General features: G+C 47.3%; 4 protein-coding genes across 5 annotated transcripts; 2 read left to right on the forward strand and 2 right to left on the reverse strand.

Moving 5' to 3' along the window:
• The first annotated feature begins 884 nt into the window (after positions 1-884).
• On the forward strand, positions 885-4,177 carry ptges2 (prostaglandin E synthase 2). Its single transcript, XM_086111136.1, has 7 exons — positions 885-1,235; positions 1,860-2,081; positions 2,195-2,250; positions 2,862-3,014; positions 3,104-3,304; positions 3,556-3,673; positions 3,744-4,177. Exons 1-7 carry the CDS (start codon positions 936-938, stop codon positions 3,882-3,884), a joined length of 1,191 nt encoding a protein of 396 aa, XP_085967262.1. The 5' UTR covers positions 885-935; the 3' UTR covers positions 3,885-4,177.
• A 607-nt stretch (positions 4,178-4,784) lies between these two features.
• LOC147204563 (outer dense fiber protein 2-like) lies at positions 4,785-14,119 on the reverse strand. Of its 2 annotated transcripts, none has more exons than XM_086111089.1 (16): positions 13,380-14,119; positions 12,118-12,216; positions 11,908-12,032; positions 10,955-11,078; positions 10,442-10,573; positions 9,978-10,055; positions 9,740-9,811; positions 9,014-9,130; positions 8,598-8,723; positions 8,028-8,137; positions 7,386-7,521; positions 7,205-7,315; positions 6,557-6,817; positions 6,101-6,201; positions 5,372-5,660; positions 4,785-4,979 (listed from the first exon to the last, which is right to left on the reverse strand). In XM_086111089.1, the coding sequence occupies exons 1-16, from the start codon at positions 13,476-13,478 to the stop codon at positions 4,833-4,835; spliced, it is 2,127 nt and encodes a 708-aa protein (XP_085967215.1). In that variant the 5' UTR covers positions 13,479-14,119; the 3' UTR covers positions 4,785-4,832. The 2 variants fall into 2 exon arrangements, with proteins under 2 accessions (XP_085967215.1, XP_085967214.1); XM_086111088.1 differs by having other exon boundaries at positions 10,442-10,603.
• Positions 14,120-14,156: 37 nt separating this feature from the next.
• LOC147204564 (uncharacterized) lies at positions 14,157-15,229 on the forward strand. The gene is made up of 2 exons (XM_086111170.1): positions 14,157-14,771; positions 15,075-15,229. Exons 1-2 carry the CDS (start codon positions 14,354-14,356, stop codon positions 15,227-15,229), a joined length of 573 nt encoding a protein of 190 aa, XP_085967296.1. The 5' UTR covers positions 14,157-14,353.
• A 33-nt stretch (positions 15,230-15,262) lies between these two features.
• On the reverse strand, positions 15,263-19,811 carry seta (SET nuclear proto-oncogene a). Its single transcript, XM_086111161.1, has 8 exons — positions 19,570-19,811; positions 18,630-18,687; positions 17,636-17,778; positions 17,445-17,548; positions 17,253-17,366; positions 16,433-16,603; positions 16,217-16,348; positions 15,263-16,140 (listed from the first exon to the last, which is right to left on the reverse strand). The coding sequence occupies exons 1-8, from the start codon at positions 19,640-19,642 to the stop codon at positions 16,117-16,119; spliced, it is 819 nt and encodes a 272-aa protein (XP_085967287.1). The 5' UTR covers positions 19,643-19,811; the 3' UTR covers positions 15,263-16,116.
• Between the last annotated feature and the right edge of the window lie 646 nt (positions 19,812-20,457).

Here is a 20,457-nt window from a genome sequence, read left to right on the forward strand (position 1 = left end):
CATGAACGCCGCACACGTACCACGACCGCTTACAATATGGAAGGCCCTAGAAAATCCGGAGGGTCGTTGAACGCACCGCACATAGCTGTTTTGTTGGGTGTTTTGAACAGGCTAACTGGAAACAAGTAGGTGCCATGATTGGCAAGAAAAAGAGCTTCGCTGAATCGCTCAGTCATTCGCAAGCAAAGATGGAGCAAGATTCACCTCTTTGTGAACAACTCTGCGAGAAAGCAGTCCAACGATAAAGTTCAAATATCTTGTCCTTGTAGTCTATTCAATTGAATATAGTTTGAACACGATTTGCAAATCAATGTATTCGATTTTCATTTATGTTTAACACAGTGTCCCAACATCAGCGGAATTGGGCTTGTGCCAGGCTACACTTTATTTCCACGTATCGAGGCTTTGGGGGTCTATTTGTTCAACTGCGAAGAGCACCAGGTGAATGTATTTCCTTGAATCGTGCCCACGAGTGTTTACCTAAGTGTATAGTATTGAATGATGCATTATTGCCTCGCATTTATTTACTCAACTACAGCAAATATTAACCGCTTGTTAGGGGGAATGCATTTAGTGGGAGGAATGTATTTGTGGAACTCTATTACAGTGCCAAACTGTGATGTATAATAAGCAATTAAATTACTTATACAAAAAAAAGCAATTTATTCCATTACGTTGTTATTACATTCATGGAATTATTCACTGCTGAAATGTTAATACTGCAATTGCATTTTCCATTATTTAAAAATTCAAGAATGAAATTCATTATTCCTTATTGAATAATTTACTGACGGCGAAAAGTAAAACCGCGGAAAGCTACGTGGTAACGTCACGTTAGGGCGGCGCCTAGCCCGGCAGACGACCCAACCTGTGATGAAGGCGTAACTACGCAACCCGATCGCAGTGCATTGTGGAGAGCTTTGCGTAAACTCAACATGGCGGCGGCCTGCACCAGATCGCTGGTTAAGGTCGGTTGGACGGTTCTGCAGAGTCCTGCGCTCCGCCGACCCGGTACGGGCGTCCACCTGCCGGGGAACGCCGGCTCCCGCGCGTCCCGGAGGTTCTACTCTGGCGGCGGCGGAACAGGAGCCCGCTACGGGCTGCTGTGGTCTCTGTACGGTAGAGGAAACGGAGCGCTGGGCTGCGCCTTCCTCCTCGGCGGCAGTGTGGGGCTGTATCATACCTTCAAGTTCTATTGGGCCCAGCAGCGGCAGCTGGCCCAGGAGCAAGCTCAGGTGAGATAAAAGGGAACTCCTCTTTGCAGGGAGGACCGGGACTGACTTGAATGCTTTGCCCCCCCCCCCCCCCCCCCCAAGTGGTTCGCAGGAAGACGAAACCACTTTTAAGTGGCGACTTTGCCATTTATATTTGTGTGACATTTACTTTTTCGTTTTAGTCTAGTAATTGCTGGCAACATCATTTTTTCTACATGTATCGCTATCATTGTCATTTTTTCCAGCTAGCGTATTTTGGTCCATTTTAAAAAAAAATCACGTTCATATTTTGTGTTCATAACAATTCACTGCCCGCTATTTTCCAAGCGGACTTTGTGTTGTGTGGTCATATAAGCACCGCGCACAACAAAAGAAAAAATGAGTCGCTCTTTTCTCACCCAAGATAAAAAGTTTTTCTCAAGCATTTTCCATTCTTTACCAATTGGAACACGGGTCCGTTTCACCAAAAACAGCAGTTTCTGACCAAAAGAGCGGAGAAAGCAATATTTTTGTGAAAAGATGTGTCAATACAGTATTTGTTGTTGTTATGACATCTTAAACTATATGACAACAAAAACGAGCGACTAAGTCAACGCGACGGCTCCTCTCACCAATTCGTGATTACGATCCGCACGTGTGTCTCAGGCGGCCCCCGCAGGAGCCCCGTCGCCGCCGCCACCGCCGTCGGCATCTCCGTCCCTGACGCTGTACCAGTACCAAACGTGTCCGTTCTGCAGCAAAGTGCGAGCCTTCCTGGACTACCACGGGCTGGCCTACCGCGTGGTGGAGGTGAACCCGATCATGCGGCGGGAGATCAAGTGGTCGGCCTACCGCAAGGTTCCCATCCTCATGGTGGACGAGCACCTGGTACCACGCATACCTCCCGCTTATACCATGCAAACCTCTTGAGTGTTTAGTTTTTTTTATTCGCCTACGACGTCAGCTTTGTTTTTTTGTTTGTTTGTTGAATCAAACTGCAGCAGCTGAACGACTCTTCCGTCATCATCAGCTCACTCAAGACCTACTTAGTCAGCAAGTAAGCCCCGCTATATGAACAACTGCAGTATCTTGACAAGTACCGTGATGACCTTCGTAGCGTCACCGATAGCTACCTCGACAATTGTCTTGACAGTAACTTAACATCAACACCCTTAACAACTATATCAATCAACACCTTGACAACGACATTATTAACCAACTGTATTAACTCATTCACTCCCAAAGACGTTTTTAAACGTCTTTTCAAACTTGGTCCAGAATTGGCTGGTACTGAATGAGTTAATGACTAGCTGGACAACGACATGACCAACCTTAACAATTACCGGTATCTGGATGACAACCGTGACGAGTAACCTAACATTAACAACAACCTTATCAACTATATCAATAAGCACCTTGACAACTACAATCGTTAACTAACTATATTAATGACTAGCTTGACAATTACCTGAACAACCTTGATGACGACATTAACCGTCCTGACAACTACCTTTATATAACTACCTTGACAACTAAGTTAACATGAACAAGTATATACTACATTAACTAGCTTGACAACTACATGAGCAAGATTAACAGCTACGTAAAAGCCTGTTTGACAAACGACCTCGACAACCGCCTGTCTGCGTTCCCCGCTTCCCCCGCAAGGGGTTCCAGCATGACGGACATTTTGCGCTGTTACCCCGAGATGAAGTCGGTCAACGATAGCGGCAAGGAGGTGACGGAGTACAACAACAAGTATTGGCTGATGCTCGGCCAGGAGGAGACGGCCGCCGTCTACCCCGGGAAAGGCATGCAGAAGTAAGCCGCGCTTACGCTCGCTCTCGGTTCTTCGACTCATCGCGTCGGTGCGCTACGTTTACGGACGCGCGCGGGCTTTTTCCTTCCAGGGAGGAGATGAAGTGGCGCCAGTGGGCCGACGATTGGCTGGTGCACCTGATCTCGCCCAACGTGTACCGCAGCACCGGCGAGGCCCTGGCCTCCTTCGACTACATCGTGCGCGAGGGCAAGTTTGGCACCCTGGAGGGAGTCTTCGCCAAGTACGTCGGCGCCGCCGCCATGTTCGTCATCGCCAAGCGCCTCAAGAGCCGGTGAGCGCGTCGCTGGTGGGGTTTAAACATTTAAGGCAAAGCGAATGTTCAAGCTGTAATTAATTTCGTTATTGTTGTAAGAATTAACTCATTCAGTACCAGCCAATTCTAGACCAAGTCTGAAAAGACGTTTAAAAACGTCTTTGGGAGTGAATGAGTCAAGGGCCCCAAAAAGGGGATGCGATTCTTTTTTTTGTTTTTGTTTTTTAACTCCAAATGCCAAATATCGGAATCGACCGGCTTGATTGCAGACACAACCTTCAAGACGACGTGCGTCAGGACCTGTACAAGGCCGTTAACGACTGGGTGGCGGCCGTGGGCAAGCAGAGGAAGTTCATGGGCGGGCAAGGCCCCAACCTCGCCGACCTGGTGAGCAAACGCGGCAATGCCGCCGCAAATCTATTTTAAATCTGCCCCGTCACTTGCTTGTCCCCGGCAGGCCGTGTTTGGCGTCCTGCGTGTGATGGAAGGCCTGGAGGCCTTTGACGACATGATGGCCAACACCAAAGTGAAGCCGTGGTACCGCCGCATGGAGGCGGCCACCCGCAACCACGATGGGCGCTCGCAGTCATCGCGGTAACTGCGTTCTTCACCAAAAAGACACCAAAACTACTTTGCGGAGGGCGTGGCGACTCCTTTTTGTGCGCATTATTGCCATTACGGGCGACACATGGTGGATTTTTACGGTTGATGTTTTCCCTAACGAGTCCCAATCAAAGGAGAAGAAAAGTGTGAATTAACTTATTCTTGCGTTGAGCTTCCGGGGATGCGGGATGAAGGCGCCCTGGGGTTGCCGTTTGTCCGAATGCAAAGGACAAATAACAATGCGTCAAATGTGCTAGTAAAAAGCTTCAATTTAAAAAGAAAAACCAAGACTGGCGTCCGCTGTGTTTTTATTCGGTGTGACATGATGAACGTTTTGAAAAAAATATTATGAGCTTGAACAACGCATCGATCAATAAAATTTGATGTCAAATATGTATTTTATACGACTTTGACTGAAACTAACTGACTTTAGACCCCCCCCCTCCCCAACTGCGCCCCCAAACGCTGTCCGGCTATTCTAACATTTTTTTTTCACTTTTCCTATTTTTTCTCACCCCGTTTTACTTGAATGTACTGTTGCCATTGTCATTTTTGTATTCTTCTTTTCCAAAACTTCAAAGCCATATTTTAACGTTTGTGCTTTCAGCGCCGTTTCCTTTTTCAATTGATTTGATATTCTTTTGAACCCAAAGCCTTTTATCTTATTAAAATCTATTTGGGGCGGATATTATATTGAACTGAAGAAGTCCAAACTCACCTCGGATTGGTCCTGCGGTTTTTCTTGGAACGAGCTCGTCCATCGGGCCAAACCACGGGAGCTGATCACCTTTTCCTGACTGTGTCTCAACTATAAACGGGAGGAAGGAAATCACATCAAATGAAACGGTGTGGCACGTGAACACGTTTATTTGTGGTCCCCCCCCCCCCCCCCCGCCCAAAAAGACAGGAGAACTCAAGGGGAAAGTCTTGTCGCGTTCGGGCGTCAGCTGGGGAGGAAAGTCTCGCCAAAGACGTTCCCGTAAGAGGTCTTGAGGAAGCGCACGTAGTTCTGCAGGCTGCGGTTGGTCTGGTCCGACTGGTCCAGACGCTCCTTCAGGTTCCTCAGTTGGTTCTGGAAGCGACGTTCCATCTGCAGAAAGGGAAGACGTCGCGCGCCGTTAGCAGAAGCGCCTCGCCAACCAGTGCGACGACCATCCTCACTAACCCGACGACGAGCGTGACAACTCGTCGAGCGACCTTGACGACGACGTTAAGAACGTCCTCGACGTCTACCTTTCCGGCTAGCGAGACAACGACCTTGATTTCCGAAACGAGGGACGACTCTAACGGCCTTGACGGCTTTTCTGACAACTACTAAGACAACGAGCCGCGCCCTCTTAACGACAGTTACCGAATCACCTCGACGGCTCGACGACTAACTAAACAGCTCGACAATTACTCGTCCACCCGAAGCACCTGGCCGGCTATTTTCACGACGGCGGCCTCGGAAAGGCGGTCGGGATTCGGGCGACGGGAGGTCACCTCCTCCTTGCTGCGGCGCAGCTGGCTGAGCTGCGCCTCAGCCCGGCTCAGCTGTTCCTGCAGGTCGAGGGCTTTGGACTGCGAGCGGCGCTCCTTGTCTCGGACTCTGTCCATGCTTTGGCGGGCCTGCTGCTGGGCGTCGTCCAGGGTTCGCTGCAGCTGCTGGGCCAGGACGGCGTTCTCGCGGCTTTTCTGCTCCAGCTGCTCCCCCGCGCTAAGCGCGCTGACCTCCTTCAGGGTCAGCGCCTCGCACATCTCCTTGTTTTCCACACGCACGGACTCCAGCTTCCTGCAGGAAAATACACACACACACACACACACACGCGGTGATGATATTTCATCCATGCACCCATTTTCGAATCCACTTTATCCTCACATGGGTCGCGGGCATTAGGTGGGGGACACCCTGAACCGGTCGCCAGCCAATCGCAGGGCACACCGAGACGAATAAACCACCCGCGCTCACACTCACACCTCGGGACAATTTGGAGTGTTCAATCAGCCTGCCATGCATGGAATGTGGGAGGAAAGCAGAGTACCCGGAGAAAACCCACGCAAGCACGGGAAGAACGTGCAAACTCCACACAGGAAGGCCGGAATTGAATCCGCGACCGCTGCACTGCGAGGCCGATGCACGAGAAATATTACAATCCATAAGACGGGAGACACTTCCAGGACCCGAAAAGTAGCAGACGGCGACAGGAAGCAGCAGCAGCAAGTTGTTGTTACCTTTCCAGGCTATGGAGCTTCTCTTTGAGGACGTTGTTCTCCTCCTGCAGCAGCATGTTCCGACGCTGGGACCCCTCCAGCTGAGTGCCTTGTTGTTCCACCTGAAAAGCAACACGGATGAAGAAATACTCTGTCTCGATCACATCCAAAGACCACGCAAATCCAAAGTTTGAGCGTATCCAAAGTCTAGGACATCCGAAAATCCAAACCATCCAAGGACCGGGAACATCGAAAGAAAGCTCAGAACACCCAATAAACTCAAAGATCACACGAAAAACACCCCGAGTGGTCCAAAGAGAAACATCCACCATATACAGAGAGATCCCGAGCACCCAGATACTTGCATAAAGAGAACTCTGGGTCACAAAGGAAGAACAAAAACCCCTAGAAAAGCCAAATCAAGCTCGAAGACACCCGCCTAAAGGCTTCCAGGGGTCCGGGCCATCCTTCCAGTACCTTGAGTCTGACTTCAGCAAGGGCGGCGTCGTGCTCCAGGTTCCTCCTGTGGCGAGCGTCGGCCTCCTGCTGCGCCTGCGCCAGGCGCTGCTCGCTCCTGCGCAGGCGCTCGGGAAGCGTTTCCAGCTGGCGCAGGCGCAGCAGCTCCTTCCTCAGCTGCTCCTGCTCCCGTTCCTGCGCCGCAAAGGCCTCCCGAGCCTCCAGCCGGACCTCGTCCACCTTCAGACGCTGCTCCTCACACTGCAGGTCTGCCTGCTGAGCCTGACAGACATCGGATCCGGTTTGGTCCATCCGCTATGCTCCGGTCCAGTCCGAGATGGTCTCGTCGACTTTGCCGTTGGCGAGTATAAGACTCTGCCAAGATCAAGTGCGGGTTAAGACGGTCTCAGCAAGCCTCGGCAAGGATGGGATAGTATCGCCGGATGTTACAGGATAACCTTGTCTGCCAATGTGTAGTTTGTCACCTGGTATCGGAGAGTCTTATCCAGTCTAGGATTGGATCGTCTGTCAGGGTCTACTTTATAGTTGCTGTACAATTTAGGATGGTCCGGTACATTCGACTGATCGTGATCTAAAATTTGCACGCTAACATGCTACAACTCCTGCCCACGCTTGTGAAACCTCGATCGACAGAGCCGTGTAGTGTACCCTGCGCTTGTATTTCTCCAACACAGCTTCCTGTTTTTGATACGAAGCCCTGAGACGTCGCGTTTCCTCTTGAGCGACTCGCAGCTTTTCCTCGCCGGACGTCACCCGAGCCTGAATGAAAGCACGACCCCTTAATCGTTTACCGGCGCGGCCCGTTACGAATTGCCGCGACGTCCGATACCTGCAAGGACTGTTTGTCTAGCACCGCGGCGGTGTTCTGGGCACTCAAACGCTGGATCTGATCTCGGAGCTCCTCCCTCTCGCCGCGATTTCGCTCATCGGCCACGTGATGCTGAGCATTCCACTCGCTCACTTGCCTGAGAGAAGGGAAAAGACAGTCCCGTCTATCGTACGCTAGTACGGCAACAGTCTAGTCCGGCATAGTCTAGTACAGTGGTTCTTAACCTTGTTAGCGGTACCAAACCCAACCGGTTCATATGCGCGTTCGCTGAACCCTTCATTCATGAAAAAACAAAAATGTGACTTTTGACTAATTCTATACTATCACGACAGTCACACGTTGACGACCGAGCGAACTAAATTTCTCCCGGCACTGATTGGACAAGCAATGTCATGTGATCATCTGCAGCCGGTGACGGCCAAGCGGGCGTGTCATAACTAATCGACACGTTGAGTCGATGTCTTAACCTCCTTGGCGGAGGCTCCTTCCAACCCCTTAGACCGATTCACCGAACCCCTCGGCTTCGATCGGACCCGGGTCGAGAGAACACTGGTCTAGTATGTCATATTTTAACGCGGTCTCCTTCTATATAGCCCATCACGTCTCGTCGAATGGAATGGGCGCGGCACCGTGTGTACTCACAATTTGAGGGCCGCCATGTTGTCCTCCAGCTGACGTCCGGCCGCGGCCTCCTTCGAGATGCGCAGACGCAGCTCGCTGCACGTGGACAATGCCTGCGCCAGCTGCGACTCCTTCAAAAGCAATGGAAGGTGATCCCAGTTACCTTCTCTTGCAGCATCTCGTCTAGTCGTAGTCTCGATTTGGAATCGTGTTATTGAGAATAGTCCAGTAATATTGATAGTCTAGGATTGTAAGAGTCTAGAATGGCACGAGTCCCTCGTGACGTAATAACGCAGTTTTGTATAGCAGACCGGTATAGTCTAGTAACAGCGTCGTCTCTTAATAGTCAAGTATAGCAAGACAGTTCTCTAGCATGCTTTTAATTCGTCATCGTCTGGTGCGGTACTAGACTATTTAAGAAGTCTTGTAAAGTAACAAAAAGAGTACTGTGAAGTCGCGACTAAAATGACTTTGACACCCCTGATGGAGTTGAATGCGGGATGGAACGGCGACCGGTACGTTCTGTATCGACATCGTCTCGGATGGTCCATCCTAGTTTAGTCTGGAGTAGAATACGTGAGTTTTGCGTACCTTCTCCTGCAGTTTGGCTCCCATTTGCCTGGACGCTTCCTCGGCCTGCTCGGCGTGCCGGGTGAGCATCGCCAGGGCTGCCTCGTCGTCGTTTTCCCGCCGTTGCTCGTAGGTCTGCTGCAGATGCTGATTTAGAAAAAGCTGCAGTTTAGTAGACGGCGATAGACTAGTCCAGTTGAGTCCACTCTGTCATAGTCTAGTTCGGGCTAGGGTCGTCAAAATAGGAATACTTTTCGCTTCATATGAATACATTATCATTTGTCATATTCTCGTCAAAATGAGTACTTTTTCATAGTATCGACTATTGTAGTCCGGTCCGGTCTTTATGAGTCTCGTGTCGTATCGTCTGGTACATCGTTGCTTAGCCTAGCAACGTGGGGCGGTTGATCCTCTTGCGTTTTAATTTGAAAGCGGACCTGCAGCTGAGCGGCCATTGTGACTTTTTCAGCTTGTACTCGACTGAGCTGAGACTCCAAATGGTCCCGAGTAGATGCCAGGATCCTGGACAGTTCCTCCGTGGTCTTGGCATGGTCCTGACGGGGAAGACGGAGAGATAAAACACGTGGGCATCCACACTTTCTGCGTCTCACCAAATGTGTTTGTAACACGCTTCGCGTAACGGACCAGCGGTCCTCAACTAATCTACGACGCGATAAAATAGTCCGGTCGAGTCTAGAGGAGGACGGAGTTCTTAAATCTTATATAGTTGATCTTATTCCAGCCTATTCCAGTTCTTGGAAAGTTATCGTCTATCACAGTCTGGTCTAACCTGCAGATGGATACTTACAGTCTAGTCTTACTTTGTACAGAGCCTAGACTAGTAATAGTCTAGTCATCGTAGTCTTTTGATAATCTAGTAAAATGTAGTATTGGTCAAGTCTAGTAATGGGCTCGTCTACTCTAACAATAGTCCAGTTGTTGCCGTGATTTAGTCCATAGTCTACACGAGCAATAGTTTCACCTCGTGGTCTCGTCTTGCGTAGCCTCTTCTCGTCATCAAGTATTCTGCTCTGAACCGTTGCCTATTCCACTATGGTCTTCTATAGCAGCGGTCTCGTCTAGAACGGACTAGCAAAGCCGATACTGTAACACGTTTAGTGACCGGAGATGTTAAGGAAGGTGTTCCGTAAGTATTTCCAGACCTTTTCAAAGTCCAATGACTCTGTGAGCTGGGAAGCTTCTTTCTCCTTGCTGCACAGTTTGGACACGAGTCTCTGGAAGACACAAAACCTTCAAAGCATCTGTTCTCCGAACGCGTTCCGCATAACAAGGTGATGGTCATAGGTGTGCCGATGCCGCTTGTGGTGGTGATGGTTCGAGTTATGATTATGGTCACGGTCCCGATTATGTTGCGGTCATAGTGATGGTTAAGATCCTCACTATATTCTCGGCCTCAACGTCGGCCAACCTCCTCTTGAATGCTTCGTTCTCCTCAGAGTGTCTCTCTGCTTCGCTCTGCTAAAAGGACGAAGAACACGTTCAGTCGTACTGTACTAGGACTGCTCCACTCAAGCATAGTCTCGACGGGTACAGCTACGGCGGAGTGAACTAAAATAATGGTTTACCATAGTTCAGTGTTGTATAGCGGTAAGATAGCAGGGTCCGGTCAGGAACAGCATCTTGCAGTAGTCCATTTGGTCTAGTCTATCTAGTGTCTAGTGTAGCATATTCAAGTATTGGAGTCTACTGTGGCATAGTCTGGTCTTCTACTCTACTAGACTAGAAGTCTGGTCTAATATATCCCAGATTAGGATCGTAAAAGTAATGGTTTAGCAGAGTCTGGCCTCGTGGTAGACTATTCTAGCATAGTCTAGAACCTTACGCCTTGAAAACACCGATTGTACCTGGTGATGACTCCAGTCTCTGAGGAGGTCCCTGAGGCTGTGGTTGGTGTTGTCAAAGATCTCCATCTTCTCCGCGAGAAGCCGCCGCTGCCGTGCGAATGCGGACGTTTGGCGTTTGGACGGGTGCCTGTCCTGCGGAGCCCGCCTCCGTCTTGTTAGAGTCTGCCGCCACCGACCGTATAAAGACCTCGCCGTAATATTTTTAAACAATAGGTGCCAAGGTACTTCGGGATGGCAGAAAGTCAGTGACAACTTACCTGTTGAAATGTGAATTACGGTCGGCGTTACATTTTGCTTCCGAGAAATTGACCTCAAGTAGGATATTATTTTCAACTGACAAGTCATACATTCTGACTAGGGCGGGAGCGAAGAAGACTAGAATCATCATTCAAACCGGTTATCCTGCGCTCTCGATAACGCCTTGGTCAAATGCCATGGGAGAGTTTGTTTACTACCGATGCAAGTTGAATTTTGCCACACGGAAGTACGTCCAATGTCAAAAGGTCAAATTACCTTAGCCAGATTGTCCAGGGTTTCCTTGAAGGAGGTCAATTGGTTGGCCACCGCCACGCCATCCACCTCTGCCTCCACCAGGGCTCGCAGCAGGACCTCCGTCTTTGCGGGCGGGTCCAGTCCGCTGACGTGCATACAAATCTCCTTCAGAGCTAGAAGATTTCGTAGTCTCGCATAACGTCTACACTAGCGTAGTTATAGTCCAGCCTGTGCGGTAGTAAGTGGTCTTGTATAGTTTAGTCTACGAGTCAAGCATATTCTAGTCAAGTACTTGGCGCGCATGGTCTGTTGTAATAGTATATTGCATAATATGTAATAGTCTAGTCTAGCAGGGAAATACTCCATTCGAACATGATCGAGTAGTATTCCGGTAGTCAATGTATTGTACTTGTCTTTCAAATACTACAATTGTAATAGAACTCATAGTCAGGTGTGGTCTAGTAATAGTCTGGCTGGCATAGCCTATTCTGTCATAGCAATGGTATAGTCTACTTCAATAGCCTGGCATAGGAATAGTCCAGTATAGCAATAGTCGAGTCGTGCGTCGTCTCATCTAATCATGGTTTAGCTGATTGTCTACTCTCGTCTAATAGTAATACTTTGGCATCGTCTAAAGCCGTCTAGAACTAGTCTTGTCCAAGATAGTCTGGTCAAACGCGGTCTAATCTAGCATAGTCTTGTCTACTGTAGCATAGTCTAGTACAGTGACAGTTTAGCATACTCTGGTCAAAGTAGCACTGTAGTCCGGCAGAGCGAGAGTCGAGTACAGTATAGTCCACCCTACAAGTAGGCTACTCAAGTAGTGTTTTTAGAACACACCCACTATTGCACTATTAATTAATTTGACTCGACTTGACTAGCAGAGTGCGGTAGAGTCTAGCACAGGTTGTTCTTGTACAAGTGTATCCATGCATAGTCTAGCACCACTCTGCGCATCGTTCGTTGAGTGTTACTTGTTTGAACGCTGGCTGTGTTCTTGCTCTCTGAGCAGCAGGCTGAGGTTCTTCCTCAGCGTCACGGTGTCATCGTCCCGCTCATCAGTTTCCCGCCGAGTATTGTCTGACGGCACTCGGCTTCTCTGCGCAAACGACATTTAAAAACACAAGACAAATAAGGCATGCATCATACGGTATGCTGATGTGGAAACAATCTGAAAGAGAGACCTGATCTCGTCTGCAAGACGAGATTCCGGGAGGGATCCAAGGGGCTCGACCTGTAGATCTCCCGCGCTCCCCTCTCACCTGAAAATCTCTATTCCTCTCCTGCACAACAACAAATGCAACCATAGTTTATGACAGGAATTGTCGATCCCGAGATGGTCTAGTACAGTAATATTCAAGTCTAATAAGATAAGATATCCTTTATTTGTCCCACACTGGGGAAATTTACAGCCTCCAGCAGCAAGAATGTAGGCAGAAAGAAGAAGAAAAAACAAACAAACACTGTTCAATTAAGTGCAATATAAATACAAAATGGATAAATCGCAGTGCTATTTACAGTTGTTTTAATTATCATTAATATGCACCAACCGTCAGGTCTAATACAGTAAAGGTTGAATAAAATTTTCAACATAGTCCATCCCAATACTAATCTAGTCTAATACAGTAACAGTCTTGTCAGGCAGTCTAGTACAGCAATAAGAGGACAGGTAATTTGATTTTTTTTTTGAATTAATCCATGTGATCACCACGCCACAAACATTTATAGATTAAATTGAATAATTTCCCGGCCCCAGTGTAACCAATCAACAGCACAGTCTAACATATTCTGCTCTATCATAGTATTGTAATAGTCTGGTCTAGCATAATGTAGTTTCGTAATTGTTGATTATATGTTAGTCTATTGCGGTATTAGTCTACTCTACAATAGTCCGGAAAAGTTATAGCCTAGTCAAAATAAGTGTTGTACAGTAATAGTTCAGGCTAACATTGTTTAATTTAATAAGAGTCTACTAGTCTAGTGCAGCATGGTCTCATCTACGGGTTCCATGCTCTCCGACAGTAATACTGTAGTCTAGTCCAGGGGTGTCAAACTCATTTTTTGTCGCGGGCCACTTCGGAGTTACGGCTTCCCTCGGAGGGGCGGTGCAAAATCTCAACGTTATTCATTACCCATGAAAATTTTACATTTCGATACCGATTTCAGCGGGAATCAGGACGGTTGACACGCACGATTTGCTCCCGCGGGCCACTTAAAATGACGTAGGGGGCTGGATCTGGCCCCTGGGCCTTGACACCTGGGGTCCAGTCTATCGTCGTCTAATCTTGTACAGTAATCGTCTCCTCCGCCGTAGTACTCGCCTACCACAGGAGACTATATGACCAACTACATGGTCTCTGTGTATAAACAAACTACAAATTAATGCAGAATGTGTAATAAATTAAAAATATCTGATACAATTAGATGTATTTGTAATTATATTCACCTGCGGGGTCCTGTTGGGGCTCCTTCTCATGTGAACATGCACGGGTGTGCTCTCCACGACGTGGACGTGAACGGGAGAAGGAGAATGTCTCGTTCTCATTTTTTCCCCAATGTCAAACTGAACCTCATTACACGTTTTACCAAAAGAAACAACCTCTCAGATTATTTTCTATTAAAAAAAAGCATCAATATGCGACGAGAAGACACGTTTTTAAACGTAAAAGTAACAACCACGAGCAAACTCTTCCATCAAGTGTTAAGAGCGACAAACCAACGCTTCCCGATTGGTCGTGCGGAAAACATATGCGCACTCTGATTGGTTGATTCCAAGAATCCGGTTCAGTGATTGGCGGAGATGCATTTTGATTGTTGTTGCCCGTAGTTACTGCTACAGTCAGAGACGGATGTTTTCAAAGGTATCCGATTCACAATTTGAAAAAAAAAATGTGGGCTGAATTGTGTATTTTTTACATATTAATCAAACGTTGCACTTCAAATGAGCGCGCGTGGTTTTCCGGAAGTGGCAATAGCATCAAATCATAACGTCATGATGCACATTACGCAGTTAACGAGGCAAATGGTGGATCATTGTTTTCTGTTATTTTTTACTCGAGACGCCTTGTATGTTTTTTTTTTGTCTAAGGTTATTTGTAGTTTCGTTTGTTGTTTATTTGCAATAATTGTAAATGTTGACATGATTAAAGATTTCGGTACGGAAAAAAACGAGGGAAGTTTCTCATTTCCGGGTATGACCTAGCATAAAATAATCCTAAAAATCCACACAATCGTATCGTTAACCTGTGGATATGTTTTGTAAACGCGTGCATAACGTGCCCTGTCAAAACAGACTTTTTAAATTAACCCAAAACATTTGGGGAGTGGTTAATTGCTTGGGCATTACAGTTGTCAATGCTAAAAACAAAAGGTGCTAACGGCCCACGGTAGGTGCATGGCGACGGTTGTATCCATGCGCCAATGACTCTATCGTACCGAGGCCTCGTCCACAAAATGGAAATAATCTCGTGTGTGTTTCTACTTGTGGCTGCCGTGTGCCGGCTCGCCGCGGCGTGTGCCGCCGCCACCGAGGCGGGGAAAACGACCAGTGCCGACACTCTCTTTCTGTGTCGGGAGTGCGGACACGAGTTGGCCTTCAGCTCGGACACCATCGCCACCGTGCACAGCCGCATGGCGTTGTCAGGCCGCAATCACACGCTGCCCGGAGGTCGGCGAATACGCGTCCAAACGTTCGAGAACCCGCACGGCCTCCAGTTTGAAGTGGTCACCTTCCGCAGGGCGGACGTGGACAAGCGGTGGCCGGCAGAGAGGCACTTCTCCTGGTTCCCGGGTTTCTCCTGGACTGTGGCCTCATGCCCGCAGTGCAGGGCGCACTTAGGTGGGTCGAGGCCATATCTACGTCCGCTGCTCGTGTTGGGAAGGAAATAGAGACGAATAAAATGTATTTTCACATTAAAAACCGTTGTTTCTACATACAAAATGTACATTTAATGCAAAATTTAAATACATTTTTCTATTAAAAAGTAACCCTGAAGCATAGAATTTTCCATAAGCAGTATTTTGAATAAGTTCTAAAATCATAAACTGTTCCCCACTTTTCATTTATTAAACTGTCAGTGGGGACGTTCTTGCGCATCAAACAGCATTTTCTTGCAGTCACGAAGCCGTTTTGTCGTTCAAGGTTGGGCCTTCCAGCCGAGCTCTTGGCCTGCCACCACCACGACGTCGGCCTTCGAATCTTCAGACCAGACCTTCCTAGCTCTCATTGTAAAACGCCTGCTGAGTGAGGACTTTGCCTCCAGCCTGCTCATCACCCCCAAATCCTTCATCAGTTGACGTATTGTTTGAACACTCCCACACACGTGGATATACACATGAACATTTTATTATTGAATCAAAAAGTAAGTTTACACCTCAAACAGTTTCTTTCCCCACCGCCGAGCGGAAAAAGGAAGGTGAAGCCAGGATTTTTTTTTATTATATCCATGAAGTGAGCATTGGGGGGGGGGGCCCAAATTTACAAGCTTTTTTTTTCCCATTTTGTTCTTTATTAAAAATGTCATTTCAAATTCCATGGATATCTGTAAAACAATACAATGAAAACAAACAAAAAAATGTCCCATAGAAATGGTGTCAAAATAACCACTCTGTTGCAGCCCCCACCCCCCGCCGGTCCCACTTACCCCCCCCCCTCCCATAACTAGTAGCCAACATGCCTCCCCTCCCTCTTAACATGAAAGGAATGAGCTGTTGGGGGAAGAAAAATAAAATCTTCCAAAAATAAAAGATAATGATGAGGTCTGCTAGTGCTAAGGTGACTACACCATGGCTTCTTCTCACCACACCTGGAAACAGGAGCACATCTGTGGGAAGTATCTTCAAATTCTACGAGATTCTATTTTTTTTCTCAATTATTTATTATCATGTAATATCTTTAACAAGAGAGCAAGGAGAGATGAACCCCGGGGGCTGTGTACGTACGTATACTCACAATTGGGGGAGAAAAAGTGCCGCCGGCCTTTTCTTTAGAGAGCGAAAATGGAACCCGCGGGTGAAGGAGAAGGCTTCCGAAGGTCAGAAATGAAGCGCACGCATGGACTTAAAACAACGACAAAAAACAAAAAATGAACAGCAAAAATAAACCTTTGCTCCCGAACATGACTAAACGTGATAAAGCAAATGGGGGGGGGGCTAGAAAGGCGAGGAGGGCGCGGCCGGGCTTCTCAGTCATCTTCACCCTCGTCGTCCTGCGTGGGACAATCAGCAAATTAGTCGTTGCTCGCGGACCAAAAGGCAAAAATAAAATGACTGGCTTGTTACTACCTCTCCGTCTTCCCCGTCGTCGTCGTCGTCGTCTTCTCCGTCCTCGTCGCCCTCCTCATCGATGTCCTCCAGCCCTTCCTCGTCCTCTTCGTCTTCCTCACCCTCGCCTTCCTCGTCGTCCATGTCGGGGACCTGATGACCACGACGCTTTAGCCGTCAGTTCTGTGTTTGTTTGGGTGCTTTTTAAGGGGGGGGGGGCAAGGGGGTGGCACATACCAGGTAGTACTGCAGCGGGTTGGGCCAGATGTCATCCTTGATGACCTCGCCGAGCTCGTCTGCGCCGGCGTCGGCGTGGTCAGTGAACCAGGTGAAGAAGCTCTCTGGCTCTTCGTGTTGCCTCTTGCGGCCCGCTTTGTTCTGCGTCTGGCTTGAGCGCTTGGTCAGGTCCTTACCCCAAAACACAAACGAATTGTTATTTAGGCACGGGACACCAACCAGAAATGTGGCGACAATATTTACTTCCAAATGATACTAATTTATTGGCGGATATTCGGTCATGTCGAATCGGCATAAATGTACCCTTTTTTTTTAACACGCCCTACAACACGAGGCAAAAATGATGATGTTCAAACACCTTGGCCCAAAAAGTCATTTTTTTGTAAATATTCTTTGAGGTAAAGCTAAACAGATCTTTAATCTTGTAAACATTACAGGACTCAAAAAGGAGTGATCTCGTTCAGTAGGGATGTTCAAATTTTTTTGAAACTCAATTTCTTTTAACAAAGCGACAAAATTGTGAGCACAGGGCGCCCTTTCTGGTGCAGACGATTCACCGACTGTAGTATAGCGGCAGCTATTGCAAAGGGGTACTTAATGTCAGGCTTAATAGAAGCATCTATGGCTGCTATCAACAACACCCACTGAAACCCGATACCTTAAAATAAAGCCCGCATTGTCCTAATACCCAGTATCACTACTTCTCCATCCCAATTTTTCAGGATTTTTTAAATGAATCTGTTGAACAGCCAAATATCAATAGGGGCCTCAAAAAAAAAAAAAAAAAACACACCTCGAGTACGCACATTTTGGGCCTTACCTTTCCTGATTTCCATTTGATTTCCGTCGACTTTGAAGACGGGTCGCCGCTCTCGTTCAGGTGGAATTCTTTGGAAAGGACTTTGTTTTCAAAGTACGGGTTCTCGTCGAAATACTGCGAGAAAAGCAAGCTCGGTGTTAAGGCCGCCACCGTTTTGTGCCAAGGCTGAGAATGACTTGAAGATGTACTTACAAAATCTATTCTGTAACCTGACTTTATGTCTTCAAACTCTGTCACCTCCACCCGGCTCAGGTAGTGAAGCGCCTCCTCATCCTCTTCCCCCAGTAGGGCAGATACTGTGGGAGACAATTTCAAATGGCGTGAATAAAGGCTATGGGGGGGGGGGGGGGGGGGGGTCGGATCACGCAGCTCGGCGTCCCGACCTTGCGGATGGTTGACAAATGTGGTGACCCAAAAGTTGGGGATTTTGGCGATCAGTTCCGATCTCTTCTGAAAGAACGGCTGGCGGAGTTTGTTGTACTTCTGTTCTACTTTCAGGATCTCCTCACTGGCCTGCTCGTTCAACCTGCTCTCACACACACACACACAAAAAAAAAAACAATTCCCATGTGATCAGAAAAATGCCAAAAATCACCCCGATTTTTTTTGTACCGATTCAATTAACTTCATTAGAAAATAACATCTTTCTTTGCACTTGCGTTCACGGAATACCATTTGCCATAAAATATCGTTTGAGCTCGGTCAAGGTTCTCCTCTCAAAAGGCTACTTGAAATTCTCATCAAGTGTGATTATTGAAAGTAAAAGTTTTGCTTTGCTCATCTTAAAGGTGAGAAGTGATTTTCCAAGGTTAATTTGGTTAGCAAAATGATCATTTGCCTTCACAAATCTCATTGACAGGATTATTTTGTAGTGTGCCATTCATTTTCAATTCCAAACCGAAACCTTTAAAAGCTCAATATCAGGAAGGACATTTCAATCCAATTTAACTCTTGTGCATTCATTATTTTTAAAACTAAAATCTAGTTTGGGCTAGACTTTTTTGTGTTGATTCATGCAGTCAACATTAACCGATAGGAAAGTGCTACAAATGTGTTGGCGAAATACATTTTTCAAATCTCCTTAGTGCAGTTAAATTGTGGTATAATTCAAAATTGTTCTGAAGAGTAGTGGTATTAATTTTTCAATGATGGCGTTGCATTTGCATAAATTCTTGAGTTTCTTTTTTTACAGTCGTGCATACGCATTTAGCCAAGTAATTGAAAGTGAAAAATACCATTCGATACCCATTCTACACTGAAATTAAAAAGTAACAAACCTCTCACCTTGTGCTCATTCATGCTGCTTGTGAACACAAAATAAGGGGGGGGGGGGTCATGTACGCACCCTGGGGGCGGGCGGCTAAATAATTCAATTACCTGTCGATTTCATTTTGAACTTCATCAATGTGTTCGATAGCTTCTTGCTGCTCTTTCTCTGTTGGGGGCGAAACAAAACAACGTTAGAAAACTGCAGTACTTTTGATTTTTCACAACTACTGGCACGTTTGGAGAAGCTAAAACACGTTGGAATTCTCCAGAAAACACACTTTAGGTCCGTGAACGTGGCGGCGGCGGTGGTGGAGGGGCACACGCAAGGTTGCGTTCACGGCCAATCGCGGGATTTGTGGCTCGTTGTTTCCTGCCGGCTGCTGGCCGCCTGCGAGGCCGCGTGGTTTAAATGTGGGACACACGACTCGACTGTTCGAGTGCAACGCAGCAGTGGGAGCTAGCTAGGGCGCTAGAACCCCGCCGAAAGAATCATTCAGCCCCTACTTTATCTCGCTACTGTCCGTTTCCTGAGCGGGGAAAACTAGTGAATTACGCACTTTTACAAATTGCTTTTAAACGCAACCAAAAACGTCGTCGGAATAGCGTTAGGTAACCACTACATCAACAACACGCTAGCACACGCGCTAGCGAGCAAAACGCCAACAAATGAAAGGGACTGCTTTCATTTGGGCGCTCGCGGAACGTCACAATGGTCTCAAAAATCGCGATGAACGTGCAAGAAAATTGCACGCAAGACCAACTCGTGAGGCTCAAACGCCAGCTAACGAAGCTAAATGGAGGAGGAAGAGGGGGGGTAACATGGCTTCCCCCGTGCCCGACAACAGCACGCTAAGCTAACAAAACGAGCCGCGGTGCGAACGAGAGGAGGCCAAATGGTCGAATTTGAACAAAAGCGCGAGCCAATGCCCACGAAAGACGAGGCGCGCGAACAAAAGCGCAGTGAGGGCACGCGTGGAAAATGCGTTGCGGGGAAGAAAGTGAGGGGGGGAAAATGGCGGTGAAACAAGCAGGCCGCCATGGCGCTTACCGGAGGTCTCGTCCGCTCCGTCGTGGTTCGAGTTGAGCTCCTTTTTACTCACTTTTGCCGCCGAGGCCGACATGTTTGGTCGCGAGGGGAGCAAATAATAAGAAGCCGGGTCGGGGTCGCGGGGGGTTTTGTTCTCGAGAGAGAACGAGAGCGCGGCTCAATGGGCGTAAAGTTGAGGCGAGATGAGAGGAAAAAAAGCAACCAACGTGCTGCTGGCGTGCGCGCACACACAATGTGAGTGAGCGAGCGAGCCCGCACAAAGTAAGATAGGAGACGCTGGTGGGCGCATCGATACAAGACGTCGACTACGTTGCGTTTGATACGAGCTGATACCGGCGTGATTAATCGACGTGTTGTTTGTGTTCAAAGGGAATTGTTAGCAAATACAAATAAAAGTTGCGTATTTTTTTTAACGTTTGATTTACCATTGTCTATATATTTATTGCCCTGTGGTCACATTTTTTAATTCTCTAAAAATGAAATTGAGTATGATGTTTTTAAATGTGTATTCTCTTGGTGTATCTACAAATCTGCGTTATAATCGCTTTGGATTTTTAATTGTAGTTAGTTTTTATTTTGGTTTGACTTTTAACACATTTTGCTTATTTTTTTAGAACAGGTTTGTTAGTTTTTACTCGTAATTACATTTAGCTTTCTGTGCATGAAGTATTTTCACAGTGCAAGATTTAAAAAAAAAAAGTATATTGTATAATAAAGTAAACTACAATTCCCAACATCAGAATTGAAGTGCCCTGTTACCTGTGTATTTTTTCAGGTTGTGACATTTTTTTTTAAAACAAAAAAAATGGAATCACTGCAATGTGTTTGGTGTCAACAATAAAAAGTCTCAAGCGTGTCGATATATAACGCACGATCAAAAGGTCAAGT

The sequence above is a fragment of the Hippocampus guttulatus genome, chromosome 5 (genome assembly GCF_054856545.1).
Source record: "Hippocampus guttulatus isolate MCC_2025c chromosome 5, RoL_Hgut_1.0, whole genome shotgun sequence".
In the NCBI taxonomy this organism is placed as follows: Eukaryota; Metazoa; Chordata; class Actinopteri; order Syngnathiformes; family Syngnathidae; genus Hippocampus; species Hippocampus guttulatus.